Here is a 17504-nt window from a genome sequence, read left to right as displayed (position 1 = left end):
GGCCGTTTCCTCTGCTCCTGGCGCTTGTTCCTGGGGAGCAGAGCCCGACCCCCCTGGCTCCAAGCTCCTTTCAGGCAGTTCAGAGATCAGAAGGTCTCCCCTCAGCTCCTGTTCTCCAGCTGAACCCCCCAGGTCCCTCAGCCGTTCCCATCACACTTGATCTCCATCCCCTTCCCCAGCTCCGTTCCCTTCTCTCAGCTCGCTCCAGCACCGGCCCAACACCCTCTATTATACAGCGCTTTGCGGCCCCGGAACGCGCCGCTCCCGGAACGCCGATTCCGCGGCCGCGGTTCCCGCCGGGCCGGGGCGGTGACTGCGGGCGGCGCAGGCGCGATCCCCGCGCCCGGCGCCATTGCGGCTGCTCCCGGTGAGCCCCGGTGCCACCGACCCCCCGGCCCGGCCATGGCCACCGACTCCTGGGCACTGGCCGTGGACGAGCAGGAGGCGGCGGCCGAGTCGGTGAGTGGGGAGCGGGGGTGGCCGGGGGGCCCGGCCTGGGGCGCGGGGTTCCGGGGCTGCGCTGCCGCCTCCGCCCCCTCACGGGAAACAGCGAGCGCCGAAAAAAACCCTTTTTCTCCCCATTTTCTGGCGCATCCAAGGGGCAGGGAGCGCCCTGTCCTTCCCCTTCGCCCGGGGCCCTGTTGGCAGCATCGCTTCGGGGTGTCCCCGGGCCTAAAGTCTTTCTTTAGGAGTAAAAAAACCCCTTTCTTCCTATTTTTAAAAAAATAATTCCCCCTTCTTTTCATCTTTTGATTCTCCAAAGGGCAGGGAGGCCCCTGTCCTTCCCCTCATCCCATGTCCGGACACAGCCCCGCTTTAGAACAGATCACTGAGCATTCAAGTATTCATCCAGAGGCCAAAAATATCCATTTTCTCTCAATTTTTGGTGACAAGATCTACATTTTTTTTAAGGCGGTGGGTATTCTTATTTTCCTGTGATGCTCAAGTGCTGCCCTGTAGCATGGAGAGCATGAACTCAGCCCCTGGACGTGCAGTGAGACCCTCAGGGCTCTCCCTGTCGTATTTCTGGGGTAAAACCAACGCATCCTGGGACGGCCCTTGGCTCCAGTTTCCATCCTGGAATGTACATTTTTCTCCCATTTCCAGTCAAGATGAACTATTAGGGAGCAGAGATACAGGGCCAGAAAACAACCCCCTTCTCCCCGTCACCCTTACACCTGAGAAAAAAGTGATATTTGTTTTAAAACTCTTGAAAACAAGAGCACAGATTTTCACTGTGCAATAAAGGTAAAATCTGGAAACCTTGATGAAAGCACCGGTTTTCCCGGCCAGTAGTAAAATGCTGGTGTGGCAGCCTTTGAATTACTCTGATTTTGTGTTTTTCCTCACTTACAGTTGAGCAGTTTACAACTGAAAGACGAAAAAACCAAACCAGATGCCAACGGTGAGTTACAGCTGCTGAAATGGTCCTAGAAAGGGCGCGATGTTTTCCCGTGGGCTTTGGAACGCTGCTGCTGAAACATAAAGCTGAGATTAAACAGCAGCGTAGACTAAATATCTGGCTCGCGTGCTTTTTTTCAGTCGTGTTTTGCTGTATTCAAGGAGCTTTGCGGGCAAAAATCTGTTAGTGTGGTTGATAAACTGCAATTTGGCCGGACAGAGCACGCGGTAACTTGGGTTTGTTTTGCGCGCTGATAGAACAGAGTTCTCAACAGGAAAATGAGCTGGTTTGTAGCTTTTCCCACAGTATTAAATAGGTAAAATGTGGTGGGTGTGGGCTGCTTCTGAGGCCTGACCCCCCCAAAAATGTCTGTGTTTAATTAAGGTGCTGTCATCAAGGCGGATGACAACGTAGAGAAGACGGAGGATGAGGAGAAGGGTAAGTGCCACCTTGAAAAACGCTTTGGCAAGAAAAGTTTTGAAGAAAATTAATTTTGTATGTACTTAAGTGAGTCTGCCTTATGTCTCAGGATGGATGATCTTGTCTCCTACCCCAAGGACTTAATTATCAGACATCGTCCTTCCTCTGTAATATTTTTAAAGCCTGTAAAAAGTTGGGAGAGTCGTGGATTAGAGTGGAGAGAAATAAGGGAGTAGCGGTGTCCTCAAGGGCAGGATGGGATACAGGAGCGGTTGGAGAACCTGGAGCTGGAATTACTGTAGCAACCAACATGTTGCTTGTGTGAAATGGCTGTTAAGAGGTGGGTAACGGCTCTAAATCCTTCAGAAGGTGCCTTCAGAAAACAGATTTATTAGTAAGACCCCAAAGCGCAGCAGTTTCGATCTCGCTGATCCACAGGCCTTGCTGTGTTTCAGCCCTGGGATCTTTCAAAGTACCGTTTGTCCTCAAACTTCCCTTAAAAAGAAAACAAACAAACAAAAAGGTGGCTGCCCACATGTCAGATAATAGTGAGGTTTAAGAGGTTTTCAACCCTGTCCCACCTGCCAGGCAGACGCTAAGCTATAATATCTTAAATAAGCAGAGTTCTGTATCTGTTAATGTCTTGCTTGCTTTGCTTTGTCTTCTTGGATATGAAACAGGAATCTCTGGGATATCCTGACAGAAGTCTCGCTCAGGAAGCTTTGGCTTTTTTATGCCATTGCTCTCTAACAGAGAATTCAATATTTTGATGCATCTCGTGCTCTTTGACTGGCTCAGTCATGCAGCATTTCAGTGGGAGAGACACCTGACACAGTCCGTGATTTTATTTCTTTTCCTTTTTTTCCTCCCTTCTTTTTCCACAGAGGACAGAGCTGCCCAGTCCTTGCTGAACAAGCTGATCCGCAGTAACTTGGTGGACACGACGAATCAAGTGGAGGTGCTGCAGAGGGATCCCACGTCCCCTCTCTACTCCGTGAAGTCTTTTGAGGAGCTGCGACTGTAAGTCCCGTTACATTTCCTGGCTACATAGATGATAACGCTTAAAAGTGCACAGGGTTCTCTTTCAAGTTACTGCAAATTTGTCATTAATAAATTGGCATATCATTTATTGTATGATTTAAATGCAAGGGGAATTATTTTATCTTGGTGTTATGTGAAGGTTTCCCCTGAAACAACTTGTTTTAATTCCTGGTCTGTGTAGAGGTAGCATCGCTTTCTAGAATCAGCTCTGGCAACACTATTTTGAATTTTAATGTATGGCTTTTGGTCTTCAAATGTACAGTGAGACTCGTGTGTGATGAAAGTGAGACCTTTTCTGTGTCAGAGGTGTGGTTATTTGGCCACTGGTTCTCCAGCAGACGCGGGAGGCTCGGAGCAGGTGTTTTGGAAAACATGAGATTTGTTTTACTGGCAGAAGTGATGAACACAACCGTCTTCTGTTCCTCTTCTCCGAGAGTTATTTGTGGAGGTCCAACAGCAGGGAATAGTCCGAAGGGAAAAGCTTATCTCTTCTCTGCCGGCGATACTGGATTTATGTACTACTAGTGTTGGTATTTTCTGACCCTTCCTATTGAATACCTTTACCGGTGGACCTTTTGAGTGACAATAGCTGTATTTAAGGCATGACAGATTTATATATATATATATTTATGTGCTGAAGAGCCTGTGCTGTTGGGATTCTTGTTGGTTATATTGATGATCTCGGTTTTGTTGCTCTTTTGCAAGCTCCACAGGGAAATGGGAGCTGTGAAATGTCAGGATGTCATTTCACTTTGTTAATGGTAGTGGCTGAATGTCTACAAAAAAACCCCTGAGGTCCTGTAGTGCCTGTTAGACTAATTCCTGTCTTTCAAAAGCCAAACAGTCCCAGTGAGTTAATGATGGGGGGAGCCAGACTAATTGAGTCTTCATTTTGTTGTTATGACTTGATGTATCCTTGGCAACTGTTGCAGCATTGGGCTTTGTACGTCCTTGCTTCTGAGCAGCACAAGGTTACGTTTTCAAAGAGCTTTTGTTCCAGCCGTCGTCTGAAAGTAATATACGATTTTTAAAAAGCACGTTGGGCTGAATAGGAAGTTCTTAACAGCGAAAAATGGTGGGCAGGAAACCTGTAACCTGCGTTGAAAGGAAAGCCCTTACTGAGCAGCACTGAGAGCACTCCAGTGAGCGCTGGGAGGTCATCGGCTAAGAGTTTGCTGGCACCATAACCTGAATTTTAGGTTGTTCTTGGATCTCCTTGTCTACACAAGTGTCTGCTGAGACGAGGAAGCTCCCTTGAGAAAAAGCATTTGAGGACACGTGTCGGTTTGAGCGCTGGGTTATAACCACAGGTGTAGTCACAGTAAACTAAGCTTATCACTCATTTACCGGTTTTGTATGCTAAGACAAGATCGCTCCAGTGTTAAGATGTCCGTTTGTCTTACAGAATCCAGCATGACTTACTGAAATCCTTGCAATGATTCCACGTTATTACACTTCATTCTGTTCCTCCTCTACTGAGGTTGCTCAGTCCCGTATTTGAGTCTTCAAGGAGTGATAATTTTGGCGCTGAGATTAGCCATGGCTGAGGAAATGGGATTGGCCTAAAGGACGGGATTAATGTTCTCTGCTCTGAGATTCCCAGGATTGTCTGAAAGCTGCTTTAGAACAAGAACCCAGCACTTGCCTCCGAGCTGTGACAGCCAATTTTCCACGTGAAAGGCTGATTTACCAAACCGAGGGGTTTTTGCTAACTTTCTGCTGTCACTTGTAGCTTCCAGGCACTGATCGTAGTCGCTTCACCGGTGCGATTAGAAAGAGGCAGCTCTAGGTCTGCTTGCAAGGGTTTTTTTCAGCTTTTTGTACACAAATGAAAACCAAATGTACTTTAATAGGTCACGGTATGAGAATTCTTCTGTTTTCAGGAAGCCACAGCTCTTGCAAGGAGTCTATGCCATGGGCTTCAACAGACCGTCTAAAATACAAGAGAACGCCCTGCCCATGATGCTTGCTGAACCGTATGTACACATAATTCCTATTCCCAGTATAGGAAGGATTTGAAAGATTCAGTGTACTATTACTGAGCTTCACAGGGGAGGATGGCGATGGGGTGAAAGTGTTGCCTTGTCCCGGTGTTTCTGTGGTCACACACTGTGACAGCAGCCCTGGATTTGTCCTTTTCCTAGGGCTGGCACTGAACACGTAGCACCGCGACGTTCAGCAGGGGTGAATCCCATTTTCCTTGTCGGTGTAGGGAAAAATAATAAGGCTGCAATGGCACATAGCTCCAGAAATCCTGGTGGGGTGGGAGCAGCTGAGATGCTGCGGTGCCTGCGTGGCTGGTTTTCCTCTGAGCTGAAATGTCTGGAATGTTAAGACGCTAGGGGGAGATGTGGAAAATGGAAAAGTACCGCCAGATAATCGCTGTTTGCCTTCCAAATCTCCATCATCAAGCTGAAAGAGAATGTTGGTAGAGGGCAGAGAGTAACATCTGCCCCATTAGGCACCAGTCCGGAGCAGTGGTAAATCTAAAAGGTATTAAAATGCCACTCGCTGCATTTTGTTTGTCATTCAACCCCATGAACACGCTGTCCGGGTGGTTTGTCTGGTTGAGCTCACGTCTGGTGTGTGTTCTGCAGCCCACAGAACCTGATCGCACAATCTCAGTCTGGTACTGGCAAGACGGCTGCCTTTGTCCTGGCCATGCTCAGTCGCGTTGAACCTGGGAACAAGTATCCACAGGTGAAGTTTCTGGGCTGTGACTGGTTTTGGGGGGTTTTGTGGTGGTGCAGAGCTGGGCTGGGCTTTTCTCGAGACCTTCAGTACTAAATTCAGAGCTTGATGAACGCATATCTGTGATGCCGTTTATATAAGGTGCCTTTAATGCAAAAGACTTGGAATTTGGTCACAACTTGTCCTATTCAGTCCCTCCTGTGCGTCACTCAGGATGCTGTTGCGCTGTGAGGAGTTAAATGGGGGAGATATCATTCTAGGAGCAATTAAATCAACAAATATTGCGGGCTGAAGGGGGTTAAGTAAGTAGAATTTGCGATGGAAAGTATCAGTGATAACAGAGCAGAGGATGCCCAGAAAGGGGCTTTTGTAACCCAGTTTCCTCCTGAGATGTTTGAGCAGTGTTATTAAGGCTACAATTCTTTCCTTAAAAAATGCTGTTCCTGTCTCTTGTTGGTCATCTCAAACGCGTTATCCCTCTGTCCCTCCAGTGTTTGTGCCTTTCCCCAACCTACGAGCTGGCACTTCAAACAGGAAAAGTGATTGAACAGATGGGAAAGTTTTATCCGGAGCTGAAACTTGCCTACGCCGTCCGAGGCAATAAATGTGAGTAAAGTGAAACGGTGCTGATAAATGAGACGATGATGTTCTTTGGGTGCAATACAGAAAATGAATAATCAGCTGGTGGAATAGTCTGGTTTGGAGAGGGGCAGCACATTTCAGCATCTGCTCAGCCATCTTAGGAAAACTTTCCTTTGTGTCCCGGCAGTGGAGAGAGGTCAGAAGATCTCTGAGCAGATCGTGATCGGCACACCCGGCACTGTGCTGGACTGGTGTTCCAAACTCAAATTCATAGATCCCAAGAAAATCAAAGTGTTCGTTTTGGACGAGGCTGACGTGATGATAGCAACCCAGGGCCATCAGGACCAGAGCATCCGCATTCAGAGGTAAGGACTCTGTGTACATTGCCCAAGGTGATTTTTGTTTCTTTTGGTTATAGCCATTTCATAACATAGGGACAGCAGGACTAGATTCTTGACCGGTGTCTTCACCGATAAAGCAACAAGATTAAAACGATATATTTAGCTCTAATCCAGATGGTTAATAGAAGTGGAATGTCAGGGGATGACAAGCAGTTTCATTTTCTTAAGGAATAAAAAGCCTGTCCCTGGAGCAGGGTTTATTCATTTTTTAGAATGCAGGGCTGGATGCCAGTGGTCCATGGGGGAACGATCAGGTGTTGCTCAGATCAGCGTTAGTCTTCCCAGCCACTGAAATAACTGGTTTTGAGGTTATTGTTCCGCTTTGCCCGTAGCATTCAATCCCATCAGGATATCAGCGGGTGACAGCGTTGCATGGGAACCCTGCCCATTTTGCTCTCTCTCTTGCAGGATGCTCCCCAGGGACTGCCAGATGCTTCTGTTTTCAGCCACTTTTGAGGATTCCGTGTGGAAGTTTGCTCAAAAAGTTGTTCCTGACCCAAACATTATCAAACTGAAGCGAGAGGAGGAGACACTGGACACAATTAAGCAGTATTACGTTCTGTGCAATAACAGAGACGAGAAGTTCCAGGCTCTGTGTAACATCTACGGCGCAATCACCATTGCCCAGGCCATGATCTTCTGCCACGTGAGTCCTTTTGGGGAACATTAGTCCTAACAACCCCGTTAGTGTCTGCTGGTGCTAAAAACCTGGCAGGCGTGCTTTTCAGAAAGAAAATGAGAACAGGAATTGTCCTTTTCTTTGGCTTTTCTGTCTCTCTCTTGGAGTGAAATCTTGAGAGCCACGATAGCACCAGCTAGGTTGTTTTTCTGGGTAATTTTTATTTTGGAAGTCCTCTGAAGCAAAGATCAGAGTAATGCACAGTTTTCCAAAACCAAAGTATTACTCAGAACTACCGACAAAAAAAAACCACACAACACAAGCAAAACCCTGAGGTTGGAAAATGGATAAAAAATAGGGCAGAATGAGGGATGAGAAAGTCTTGTCATTCTGCAGCAGGTACGTTATTTTTCCTGGGAGTCCATTTCCCTCGGGTAATTGGTAATAAACCTCTGGGGTCTCGCTATGAATCATACTGGAACTGCTTTTTTTCTGGAAGCCACCATAACTCATAATAAAAAAACCCAGTGCTGACAGCACCAGAACAGCCCCGCAAAGCCAGCTCAGACAAGATAAAACCTGTATTTGGATTGCGCTGCACTCTCCTGCTTTTACACTGTCTTGAGATGTAATAATATCAGACATAATTGGAGCTCAGGAAATGATCATAATTGGCAACTGTTTAAACCAAGACTGTGTAGAGCCTCTCTTGGATTTCACTGTGACATTCAGCTCTAACCCTGCCATTTTCCAACCTGAGTACTTTTATTTTCTTGACAATGCTTATGAGTTTTTAGCGTATGTGTGTAATCCCACATAGAGTGAAAGCTGAGCACCAAGGAAACACTTTCTATGGGTTCCTGTGGTGGCAGATGCACATTTTCCTATTTCTGATATGAGAGCTGGGAACGCAGTTTTTAGTCAAACAGGTGGGTGCAGCTCTTAGGAGCCGTTTCCTTTTGAGACAGAAAACCTGAGCAGCCACGCAGCTTCCAGCCAAGCCCAGAGAGGTTTATTCCTCCTTTACACTGTTAAACCTTTCTCCGCAAGCCTGGCTTTGTGTTTTAGACCCGGAAGACGGCGGGCTGGCTGGCGGCGGAGCTCTCCAAGGAAGGCCATCAGGTGGCATTGCTCAGCGGGGAGATGATGGTGGAACAGAGAGCTGCTGTGATTGAGCGTTTCCGAGAAGGCAAAGAAAAGGTGCTGGTGACCACAAACGTCTGTGCCAGAGGTAGGACACGGCAGAGCGGGGCCGAAGCAGCAATTCCTACAATAATACACCATTTGCAGAAAGAATTCACATCCTCAAGTGTTCCAATCTGGACAAATTAGGGGGTTTTAAGTCATTTCTGATTGTGTCTGTGCATCTAAAGGTGCCTGTGGGCAAACAGAATTAATTCCTTATGGGCCTCTTGTAGCCTGGAAGGCAAAAGTCCATCCTGGGAGAATTTTATGCCTCTGGCACTGAGCTTGGCTTGTACTGCTGACCCTCAGTGTTTATTTTAAAATAAACATGTTCTGAAATGCAGAAATCTGAAAAACAGTGAACTCCAGTAGGAATTTGTGTTGCAATTTGACATCCTAGAACAGTTAAGTACTTGGTTTAACTGTAGTTGTGTCATCTGATGCTTCTTGTTATCAGGGATCGATGTAGAGCAAGTCTCTGTTGTTATCAATTTTGACCTTCCTGTGGATAAAGATGGAAATCCAGATAACGAGACCTATCTGCACCGGATCGGGCGCACGGGTCGCTTTGGGAAGCGAGGGCTGGCGATTAACATGGTGGACAGCAAGCACAGCATGAATATTCTCAACAGAATCCAGGAACATTTCAGTACGTACCCTCAGACTTTCTTCTTTCTCTCAAATTAGATGTTATTTCTGCAGAATTTTGCCAAGCTGTATACTGAACGGATCGTTATTGAGCCTTAAACCGATCGCAGAGGAGAACGTGAGTGTTTTGTGTCGTGTCACTTGGGCTTGTGAATTGTGACATATAGTAGGAGCGGAAATAAGTTGTTTATTTGATGGATAGTCCTTAAAATTGATGTTTCAGAGATGGGTAAGATTCAAATAATGGGTAAGATTCCAATAACTGGATGTGCCTTTAATAAAAGAAAAAATTATGTTGTAGTTTTAAAACTTGACCAAACATTTCACAGCTAAACGCGAACTCAAAACCAGCTAAAAAGAGCAGCTTTCCCTTCTCTGTGTTACGAAATCTGATTGATTTTTCTCATCTTTTCCCAGACAAAAAGATAAACAAGCTGGATACTGATGACTTGGATGAAATAGAGAAGATAACTAACTGAAGCACAGCTGCTGGAACTGGTGTGTCTCCTGCTGTGGAAGCTCTCCCACTACAATTGGATCCGCGTTCAGATTGGCACGCCTCGCGCCTAGTCCCGAAAAGGACTCTTTAAGATACAAGTACACAAAAATTACCTCATTTAAAAAGAAAAATTGCAGTCGGACTTCAAATTGTGCAACTATGGGGAGGAAGAGGAAATGTTTACAGAAGCTTTTAAAATTTCTTAGTTTAGCCTTAAAACGGGAAGTTCTTTTGAATTCTAAGAAATCCACTTGCCAAAAAATGGGCAATGTGTGATTACCTGAAACAAATTTTTTAAAAGAAAAGCTTTATTGCCTTTAATTGGAATAAAGTTCAGCGTGAACCTGATCAGTTAAAATTCAACAGCCAGATATATGATGGAGATAAGAAAAAAAAAAAAAAACACAAAACAAGGCAGCTGTTTTTTGGCTAAAAATTCAACTTGTACAAAATAGGATGTCATTCTCCTTGGCGCTCCCCTGAGCTCTCTGAGCCTCATTTCTGGCTTCCTGATGGATTTCCCCTGCTTTTCCTTACGTAAATTGTCCTGAGGATGTCTCCAGTAGCTCATACTCGCAAACACAGGTGCCGTGTTGCTTTTGCTGGGCAGGATTCTCTTTTAATTTATCTTTGATTTGTTAGAAAGGCCGCTGTACGTAATGCGGTGCTGATGTGCTCTAGAAATTCATCTGAAGCCTTTACCGTCGCCAAGGTTTGGGTAGGTGGGGAGGGAGGGAAAGCGTGAAGGGAACTGTACTAATTAATGTTTGGAATAAACTGACCGTTGGAGTGGGGGTCGGTCACCTTTAGGCGGGTGCTGCCAGTTCTAAGATGCTGCTGTGAAGCTCGGCGTGAATAACGTCCAGAGCTGCTGGGCTTCACCGATGAGTAAAAGAAATCAAAATCATGATAGCTTGTATTGACCAAAAAAAAAAAAAGAAAAAGAAAAGAAAAAAAAACAACACAACTTTTCAAACACCAAATTTACCTGTTACATTATGTTTCAGTACCAGAGTTTTGAGTTCAAATTGCTCAGCCAAATTGCAGACGGGAAGCGCTCCACTTCCATTGTGCTCAAAACAGGTCGGCGGTCCCTCGCCCCAGGGTGATCCTTGCCGGAGGAGGAAGGATTTGCTTAATTCTGTGCTCGGGTTTTTGGTTGGGTTGGGACCATTCTCGTGCGCACAGCTGAAAGCCTGCAGGTTGTTCCCCCCCAGCCCAGTTTCCAGGAGAAAAGGAGGCTCCTGAACTAGATCTTTAGGGTGCACAGTTCTTTTTTGGGGAAAAAAAACTACGGGACACGCGTGGGCAGCCATCGGCTTGCTACTCAGTGCAGGAATCACTTCAAAACAAATGTATAAATTGTAAATTTAACTAGGAAATTTTCTTTGCAATTTTGGCCATCATATTCTGTTCAAAGACAGGAACATGGATCCTTTTACCAAGTAAAAAAAGGCTCATTTAAAATGTACCTAAAATTTTAGGAAATTGTGCACCCTTTTATCAATTTGTATAAAGGCTTTAGTGAAAAAAAAAAAACTGTTAAAATTAAACTTTTTGTATTCTGGGGTGTATCTATTTTTATTCTGTTGGAAACCTATTTAAAGTGGCAGGTGAGTGAGTGCTTGCGTGTCGAGTGGAAGACTTGTTTCAATCACCTACTTTCCTAGTACAGCAGAATGACCTCGTGACAGCAGAGTATTGGGTTGAATTGTCATGAAAACTGCTGCTGGTCCTGTGTGCTGTTTCTAATGTACTTTTAATTGGAATAAAGAACACATACTGAACGATGCCTCCGCTTACTTCTCCTTTAAATACCTTGTTGTTGTTTAAAAGCCTTAGGTAAGGATGTTCCAAGCCTGGAGTGCCGATGCGTTTTCCATTTTTGACCTTCTCAGAGCATCCCGTGACTCAGCTTCACCTGATTTAATGGTGAAATTTTTAAAAGCTTCCCCCAAAGCAGCTTGTTAAATGATACTACATGATAAACGAGGTCAGGTAAATCCTGTTCTTCCTTCCTGCAGTGTTTCTTGTGCCAGACTGGGCAAAGTTGCTGCCAAGACCCCCCGCTGTGTCCCCACAAGATTTCTGAAGGGAAGAAAAATGGGGAGATCTGCATTGTGCTATATCAAGACTTAGTGTGGTTTTCAGACAAGGCAAATCATTAAAATGCACATTTTTGAAGCTGCTGTAGCCTTGGGTGAGTTTGTTAGAGCGCCAAACTCATTCAGCTTTATCTTAAATGAAGATATTCAGGAGGAACATCCTCCAGCACGAGAAGTGCTGTCCACTGAGATCCAAGTTGCTTTTATTCCTCTGGTTTTTGTTAAAGCGTCGGCACCTGTTCGCTCTCAGAGCGGCGCGGTGGTCGCTGCACGTGGTTGGAGCTGCTTTTTGGTTTTGCTGCGACCTTGTGTTGAATGCAGGATGGAGGTACAAAGCCCAGGGAGGCACGTGCAAGGTGGTTGGGGGGGCAGCACCCCATCCCCAAGGGATTTGCCATCCAATTAACAGCATTTCTCACTTAATGGGAGATGCGACGGCCAAGCCTCCAGATCACAAAAATCATCTGAAGTTCAAGTTTCGGCCTAAAAGGTTTTTTATTGATTGTGCTACCACAGAGGAGGAAAACACTCAGAAATGGCGAAGTAACATAGTACACACAAAATCTGAAGGGAATTAACCACTTAACACTGAATGAAACACAGAAAACGGTTCCTGTTTCTGAAACGAAGCGAAATACTTGGCTCCCCAGCAAGGTTTGATTAAAGACACCCATATTTTGCGGTGTCCTGGTCTCCCTGAAGACGCCGGGATTGCTCCTGTGCAATTAGCATCACCTGCAGCAGGAGGTAATGAGATTTCACCAGGGACCGTTTCTCCGAACACTTGCTGTAGAAGGAGATGCTGCGCTTGCCATCAACACCGGCACCGGTTTTGCACTGGTTTGGCAGTTAAACTGAGGTTAAAATACCCTTGGGTTTAACTCAAAATGATTAACACTAGCTCAGCTCTGTAGCAAGTGTTGCATTTTTTGACCGGATTGACTTACTGCCTTTGAACCAGAAGAATCTGCATTAGAAACCTAGAAGATTCTTCTTTTTTTTAGCACGAGCACATTGTATTTATCAAAAACCTGCCCTTAAACAGCCATTTTTAAATGATGGTTTAGTAAAACATGGTTTAGCAAAGTATGGTTTACTGCCTGAGCCAATTCCTCCATCAAATCCAATTAATTCTTTTATTTACACTTGCTTTCTTGGACTCATTTCAGTGTAAAGGTGTTAAATGGAAATATTTTATAACATTACGTCTTAACTATCCGTCTATTCTTACCTATGGATCACACAAGCTGAATGAAAGAGAGAAAACCAAGCAGAAAATCCTGCTGATTACCAATACAGCCAAAATAAGAACTATTTGTTCTTAGAAAGATGACGTAGTCACGCTTTAAAGCTGCGCTGAGGTTATTCCAGAAAGAGCTGAGCCCTCACAGCTTTAATACCATCGATTTTACAACTTAATACTTCACAGTAATCCATTAATGTGTTATTACTCTTATTTCTAGATATTTTGGGGGTTGCATCTCCTTCTCAGTCACTCTCGAGAATAAGGTGCTTTAGGATGTTGATGACCTACTGAAGATGCTCCTCCAGAGTAGAACTGTTCCCTTTCTACGATCCCAAAAGGTGCCTCTGCATCTGGATTTGCTCTGGGAAGTGGCACCTTTGTGAAATACAGACGAGGACAAGGCGAGAAGTCTCGGAAAGTCCAGTTTTCAAAGAAAATTAGCAATTAAAAAAAAAAAAAAAAGAAGGCCAAAGGCTGGTGACGCTTGGGGAACATTTTGTGATGGCACATGTGAAAAAAGATGCAGTTTCTGTCGCAGGTATAAAGACCTGAAACACTATTTGAACATGTATACACGAATCTGCTTCACAGGGAGTTTTCGGAAGATGGCAAGATGAAGTCAGCCCAGAAAACATCAGAATTTCAGGTTTTTAGAAGGAGGAATACATCCCACTCAGCAGAACAGCCCAGAGCGGCGTGGAGGCATCTCCATGCGCCTAAAGATCAGTGTCGTGCTGCTCTTTCTGTTGGATGCACAGCACGGATTTGTGGAGAATCCCACAGTCGTGGAGGGACCTGGTAAGGTCGGAGAAACTCCTCCGGGGCACCTCCATTGTTTCCACGCTGCAGCATTTGTATTTGGCTGCCGTTTTCTGTTCCGCCACGGCGAGGACGGTCTGGAGACTGTCAGTGGGCTTGAAATGATGTTCAAATCTCTGACCGGAGGGAGATCGAATAGCGAGCAGCAAGCGTGACTCTTTTTTCGGCGGCTCTTCCAAACTCAAAGCCGACATCGAAGGGTTCACTTGTCTCATTTTCCTTCCTGGATTTGCAAGGGGACGCTGCACATGTGAGCCTTCTTCATCGGGGCCATCGATTTCTGACGTCACACCGGCAGATTCTTGTTCTCCAGAAAGAGTTTTGATTGTCGGAGCATCCCCATGCCCTGAACTCACTTTCAGCTGGTCGATCTGTTCAGCTACGGCTTCCACGGCGCCGCTCCCCGCGCCTCTGCAGCCGATGGAGGGGAGCACCCTGTACTTGTTGAGGGAAGAGCAGCTCCGCAAAGGCACCTGCTGCAGGAGCCCTGGGATTTCCTCCGGAAACACATGGCTGGCCGGGAATCCCCGTTTTGTGGATGATTCTCTCCGCCTGTTCGCTAATTCGTGGGGAGGTGGCGGGGGAGGTGGCACTCGGTAAGGACAAGCTTCCACACTCTGAGAGCAACTCAACCTCGGCCTCGTGCGTCCCTTGGCAGACTTTGGCCGGGTGACGTGCATGATGAGGGTATTTGTCCACCAGAAAGCGGCTGCTGTGCTGGAAGGGAAGGAGCGGTGAGATGGTGGTAAGTTCAGAAGAGCCGCTGTGGCCATTGCTTCTCAAGGCACCTGCGGACGGGGTAGCAAAGGGAAAAGTTACAGGAATCGGCCAAAAAGCTTCTAGAGAGTTTCATCTCCCTACAGCTCCCACGTCTGTGCTCCACAACAGCTAATAATAGCAATAAATCTGGTGTATCGCTGTGTGGGCAGGCAGCGATCCTACGGTTCAGTAACGGCTGAGTCAGAAACGGTGGGATATGTGTATTTATAAGCGCTGGCTTTGTCAGGAATCACTTAAAGTTGACCCAGAGCATCAGGAAGTCGCGCCCTTCCCAACCTGAAGAAACTTTTTGATGGAAAGAACAGAAACATTTTTTTATCTGAAGCTAGAAACTCAGTGAAAATGGGAGATGAGTGAACTTCAAAGCACAGAGCTGGTCCTTTTGTGGCTCCTGCAGTGAAAGGTTAAACTCCCGTTGCAGACTTTTGGGTAAGACTGACTGTACTTCACTTTTTAAAAATCTCTGAAGACCTTTGAGATTGAATAAGGCTGATTCAATACAGAGAAACCCATTCTGGCTTCTCCTGTGACCAAAAGCTGCATAACAGAGATCAGCATTAACCTCCATTAAAGATGAAGCCATATTCTGCTGTGTGCTCCCCAACTTAAGCTGAGCTCAGACCACTCATGCTTTACCAGGACAAAACAGGCCAAAAGCGCAGATCAACAGGCCACAACCTCACAACAACATTTTGAAGAAATTCAACAGGGTCACGCACCTTCTCTTCCTTTTCTGTGGTTTGAGTAACAGGATTCATCAAGGAGGGGCAGAAAATGTTGATTTTTATCACTTGGCATTCTCTAGTAATGATAAAATCGGACTCGCCTGCTGCTCAACACCCAAAACAAACAAGCAGAAGGGAACAGCCACTGTGGTTGTTCCACAACCTTTTTCCAGTGATGTGTCGATGTGTTTCTTAACGCTTGGTTTCTCCTCCACTGCTGTGAAATGGAAACACTCAGCAGCAAACCAAGGCGGTGCAATGCCAAGGCAGAGTCCTGACAACGCTGCTTGGAGACACCTGTCCCTCTGTCAGAGCTACGGACAGGGACACACTGCCCAAGTAACACAGGGGAGTTTCCTGGGAGCCTGCAGGAGGGGGTGTGTGCCTGTCATGTGCTGTCTCTAACAAATAAACTCTAAGGCAACAAGCTGCACCCTCTGAAGAGGAATGTCCGAGCGCATCGGTACACTTACTAGATATCACCAACAGTTCAAAGGGTAAAAAGCCTTAACCAACCAGACAGATACCGTGTCAGAACCCACCTAAGCAAGGGTCTGTACTGCTGCAGCATGATACATCTTAGAGGTTCACCACGAGGAGCTGTTTTAAATACGGTGCAGTTATATTTGGGTTGGGATGGAGAACTGCAGTCAGAGAGGGCTGTGCCCACACGTGCCCCTAAACCTGGTAACACCAGGACGTGGGAAGGCAGACACCCCAACCCCCTGACCCTACAGCCCTCAGTGGCCCAGCCCAGCCCCACAGCCAGGCCCTACTGCATAAACCGAGCCCCGCAGCCAGGCTTAGACCCTATAACCCACCTCCACAGCCCCATAACCAGGCCCCGGCCCCTCAGCCGGCGCCGGGCTCTACAACCCGGCGCACACAGACAGTTCCAGACCCTCCGGCCCGGCCTCACCTGCCGCCCCGGGCCGCCCGCGCCCGACGGGCAACAGCGCCGCGTTGCCAAGGCGACCGCCCCACTTCCGGTCGCGCCCAAGGCTCCGCCCCCGCAACCACAGAGAGGAACCGGCCGGAGCGCCGCCCGTCGCGGTCCTCCAGCAGCCATGTGTCGGCCCGAGGGGCGGGTCCGGGTTCACCGGCGGACCCAAGCGGGGCCGGGAGGGACGTACCTGGGTTGCAGTGTCCCTGTGCAGGCTCTGGGGTAGTGTCGGGCCTCGATGGTGGCGCGGAAGCTTCATCCTGAGGGGCACAAGGAGAGGGGGTGAGGGGTTGGCAGCAGGGTCACCTCTCCACCTGCTGCTCCTGTTCCCAGGGTGTCCCCGGCCCTCCCGCGGGAGCTCTTGTTCCTCCACCTCACCCAGAGGAAAAATCGCACCATTGTAACCCCGCCTGAACACCAAAAGCCTGTCTTTTAAAGCCTGAAAGTTTAAATCTATGGAGTTAGTCTCTCTGCTGAGTAAAAGCTGCATGTTGGGAACAAGGGGATTGGGTTCTAACACCCATGACATGATTTTGGAGGCGGTGTGACTGAGCAGCTTCAAGTGAGTGCTGAGTGCAATCACTTTGGTTGGAAAAGCCCCTCAAGATCATCCAGTCCAACTGTTCCCCAGCCCTGTCCCTGCCCCTTGTCCTGAGAACCTCATGTCCGTCTGTCCAGCCCTCCAGGGATGGTGACTCCAGCACTGCCCTGGGCAGCCTGTTCCAATGCCCCACAGCCCTTTGGGCAAGAAATTGTTCCCACATCCAACCTCAACCTCCTCTGGCGCAACTTGAGGCCGTTTCCTCTGCTCCTGCCGCTTGTTCCTGGGGAGCAGAGCCTGACCCTTGGCACCCATCCCACCACCTGGACCATAAACCACCCCAAACCCAGCTCTGGCTGTGGGAACACCCACGTCGCGCTGACATTTCCATCTCTCCCCGTTAATCCCTTTTTAAACCTGCTCCTAGTTAACCAGCTGCTTCTCCCACTACCAGCTGCCCACCAAAGGCAGCAAGAAACAAGCCCATAAATAACTTCAGATAGTGTTCATCAAATCAGGGATCCCCACCCTGCAGGCGGGGGAAGATCAAGGCGTTCCCGAGCACTAAAAAAGTCAGAAAATAGTTGCGTATCAGCTCATCCCATCTGCGGGATGTTCAGATAAATCGCGGGATGCTCAGATAAATCACACGCACTTTGCAGATCAAAGCACCCAGAGCATTTACGTTTCAGCAAGGCCCTGAACAAACAGAGGAGCGGGTTGATCCCCTCTTTGTTTGCTCCATAAAAAGGCTGAAAAGTTTCATATTTCCAACAGGGCAACAACTTCCACGGGTGGTTTTTAAGCCCTGGGGTTTGTGGCTCAATTGTAGAGAGGGTTTAGTTTCACGTGCTCGC

General features: G+C 47.2%; 2 protein-coding genes across 3 annotated transcripts; one reads left to right on the top strand and one right to left on the bottom strand.

The window, feature by feature from the left end:
* The first annotated feature begins 312 nt into the window (after window positions 1-312).
* Window positions 313-11279, top strand: LOC309448475 (ATP-dependent RNA helicase DDX19B). Its single transcript, XM_082070027.1, has 12 exons — window positions 313-459; window positions 1357-1405; window positions 1787-1840; window positions 2707-2842; window positions 4747-4839; window positions 5461-5563; window positions 6046-6160; window positions 6324-6501; window positions 6946-7183; window positions 8225-8387; window positions 8799-8990; window positions 9407-11279. Exons 1-12 carry the CDS (start codon window positions 403-405, stop codon window positions 9466-9468), a joined length of 1440 nt encoding a protein of 479 aa, XP_081926153.1. The 5' UTR covers window positions 313-402; the 3' UTR covers window positions 9469-11279.
* Window positions 11280-12069: 790 nt separating this feature from the next.
* Window positions 12070-16146, bottom strand: UBXN10 (UBX domain protein 10). 2 transcript variants are annotated; one of them, XM_082069770.1, is made up of 2 exons: window positions 16083-16146; window positions 12070-14446 (listed from the first exon to the last, which is right to left on the bottom strand). In XM_082069770.1, the coding sequence occupies exon 2, from the start codon at window positions 14429-14431 to the stop codon at window positions 13556-13558; it is 876 nt and encodes a 291-aa protein (XP_081925896.1). In that variant the 5' UTR covers window positions 14432-14446; window positions 16083-16146; the 3' UTR covers window positions 12070-13555. The 2 variants fall into 2 exon arrangements, with proteins under 2 accessions (XP_081925896.1, XP_081925897.1); XM_082069771.1 differs by lacking the exon at window positions 16083-16146 and adding an exon at window positions 15158-15280.
* Window positions 16147-17504: the final 1358 nt, after the last annotated feature.

Source organism: Streptopelia decaocto (assembly GCF_964273445.1).
Source record: "Streptopelia decaocto genome assembly, chromosome: 20".
NCBI classification, from domain to species: domain Eukaryota; kingdom Metazoa; phylum Chordata; class Aves; order Columbiformes; family Columbidae; genus Streptopelia; species Streptopelia decaocto.
Note: the sequence above shows the minus strand (reverse complement) of the source record. Positions and strands in the feature narration are given on the sequence as shown.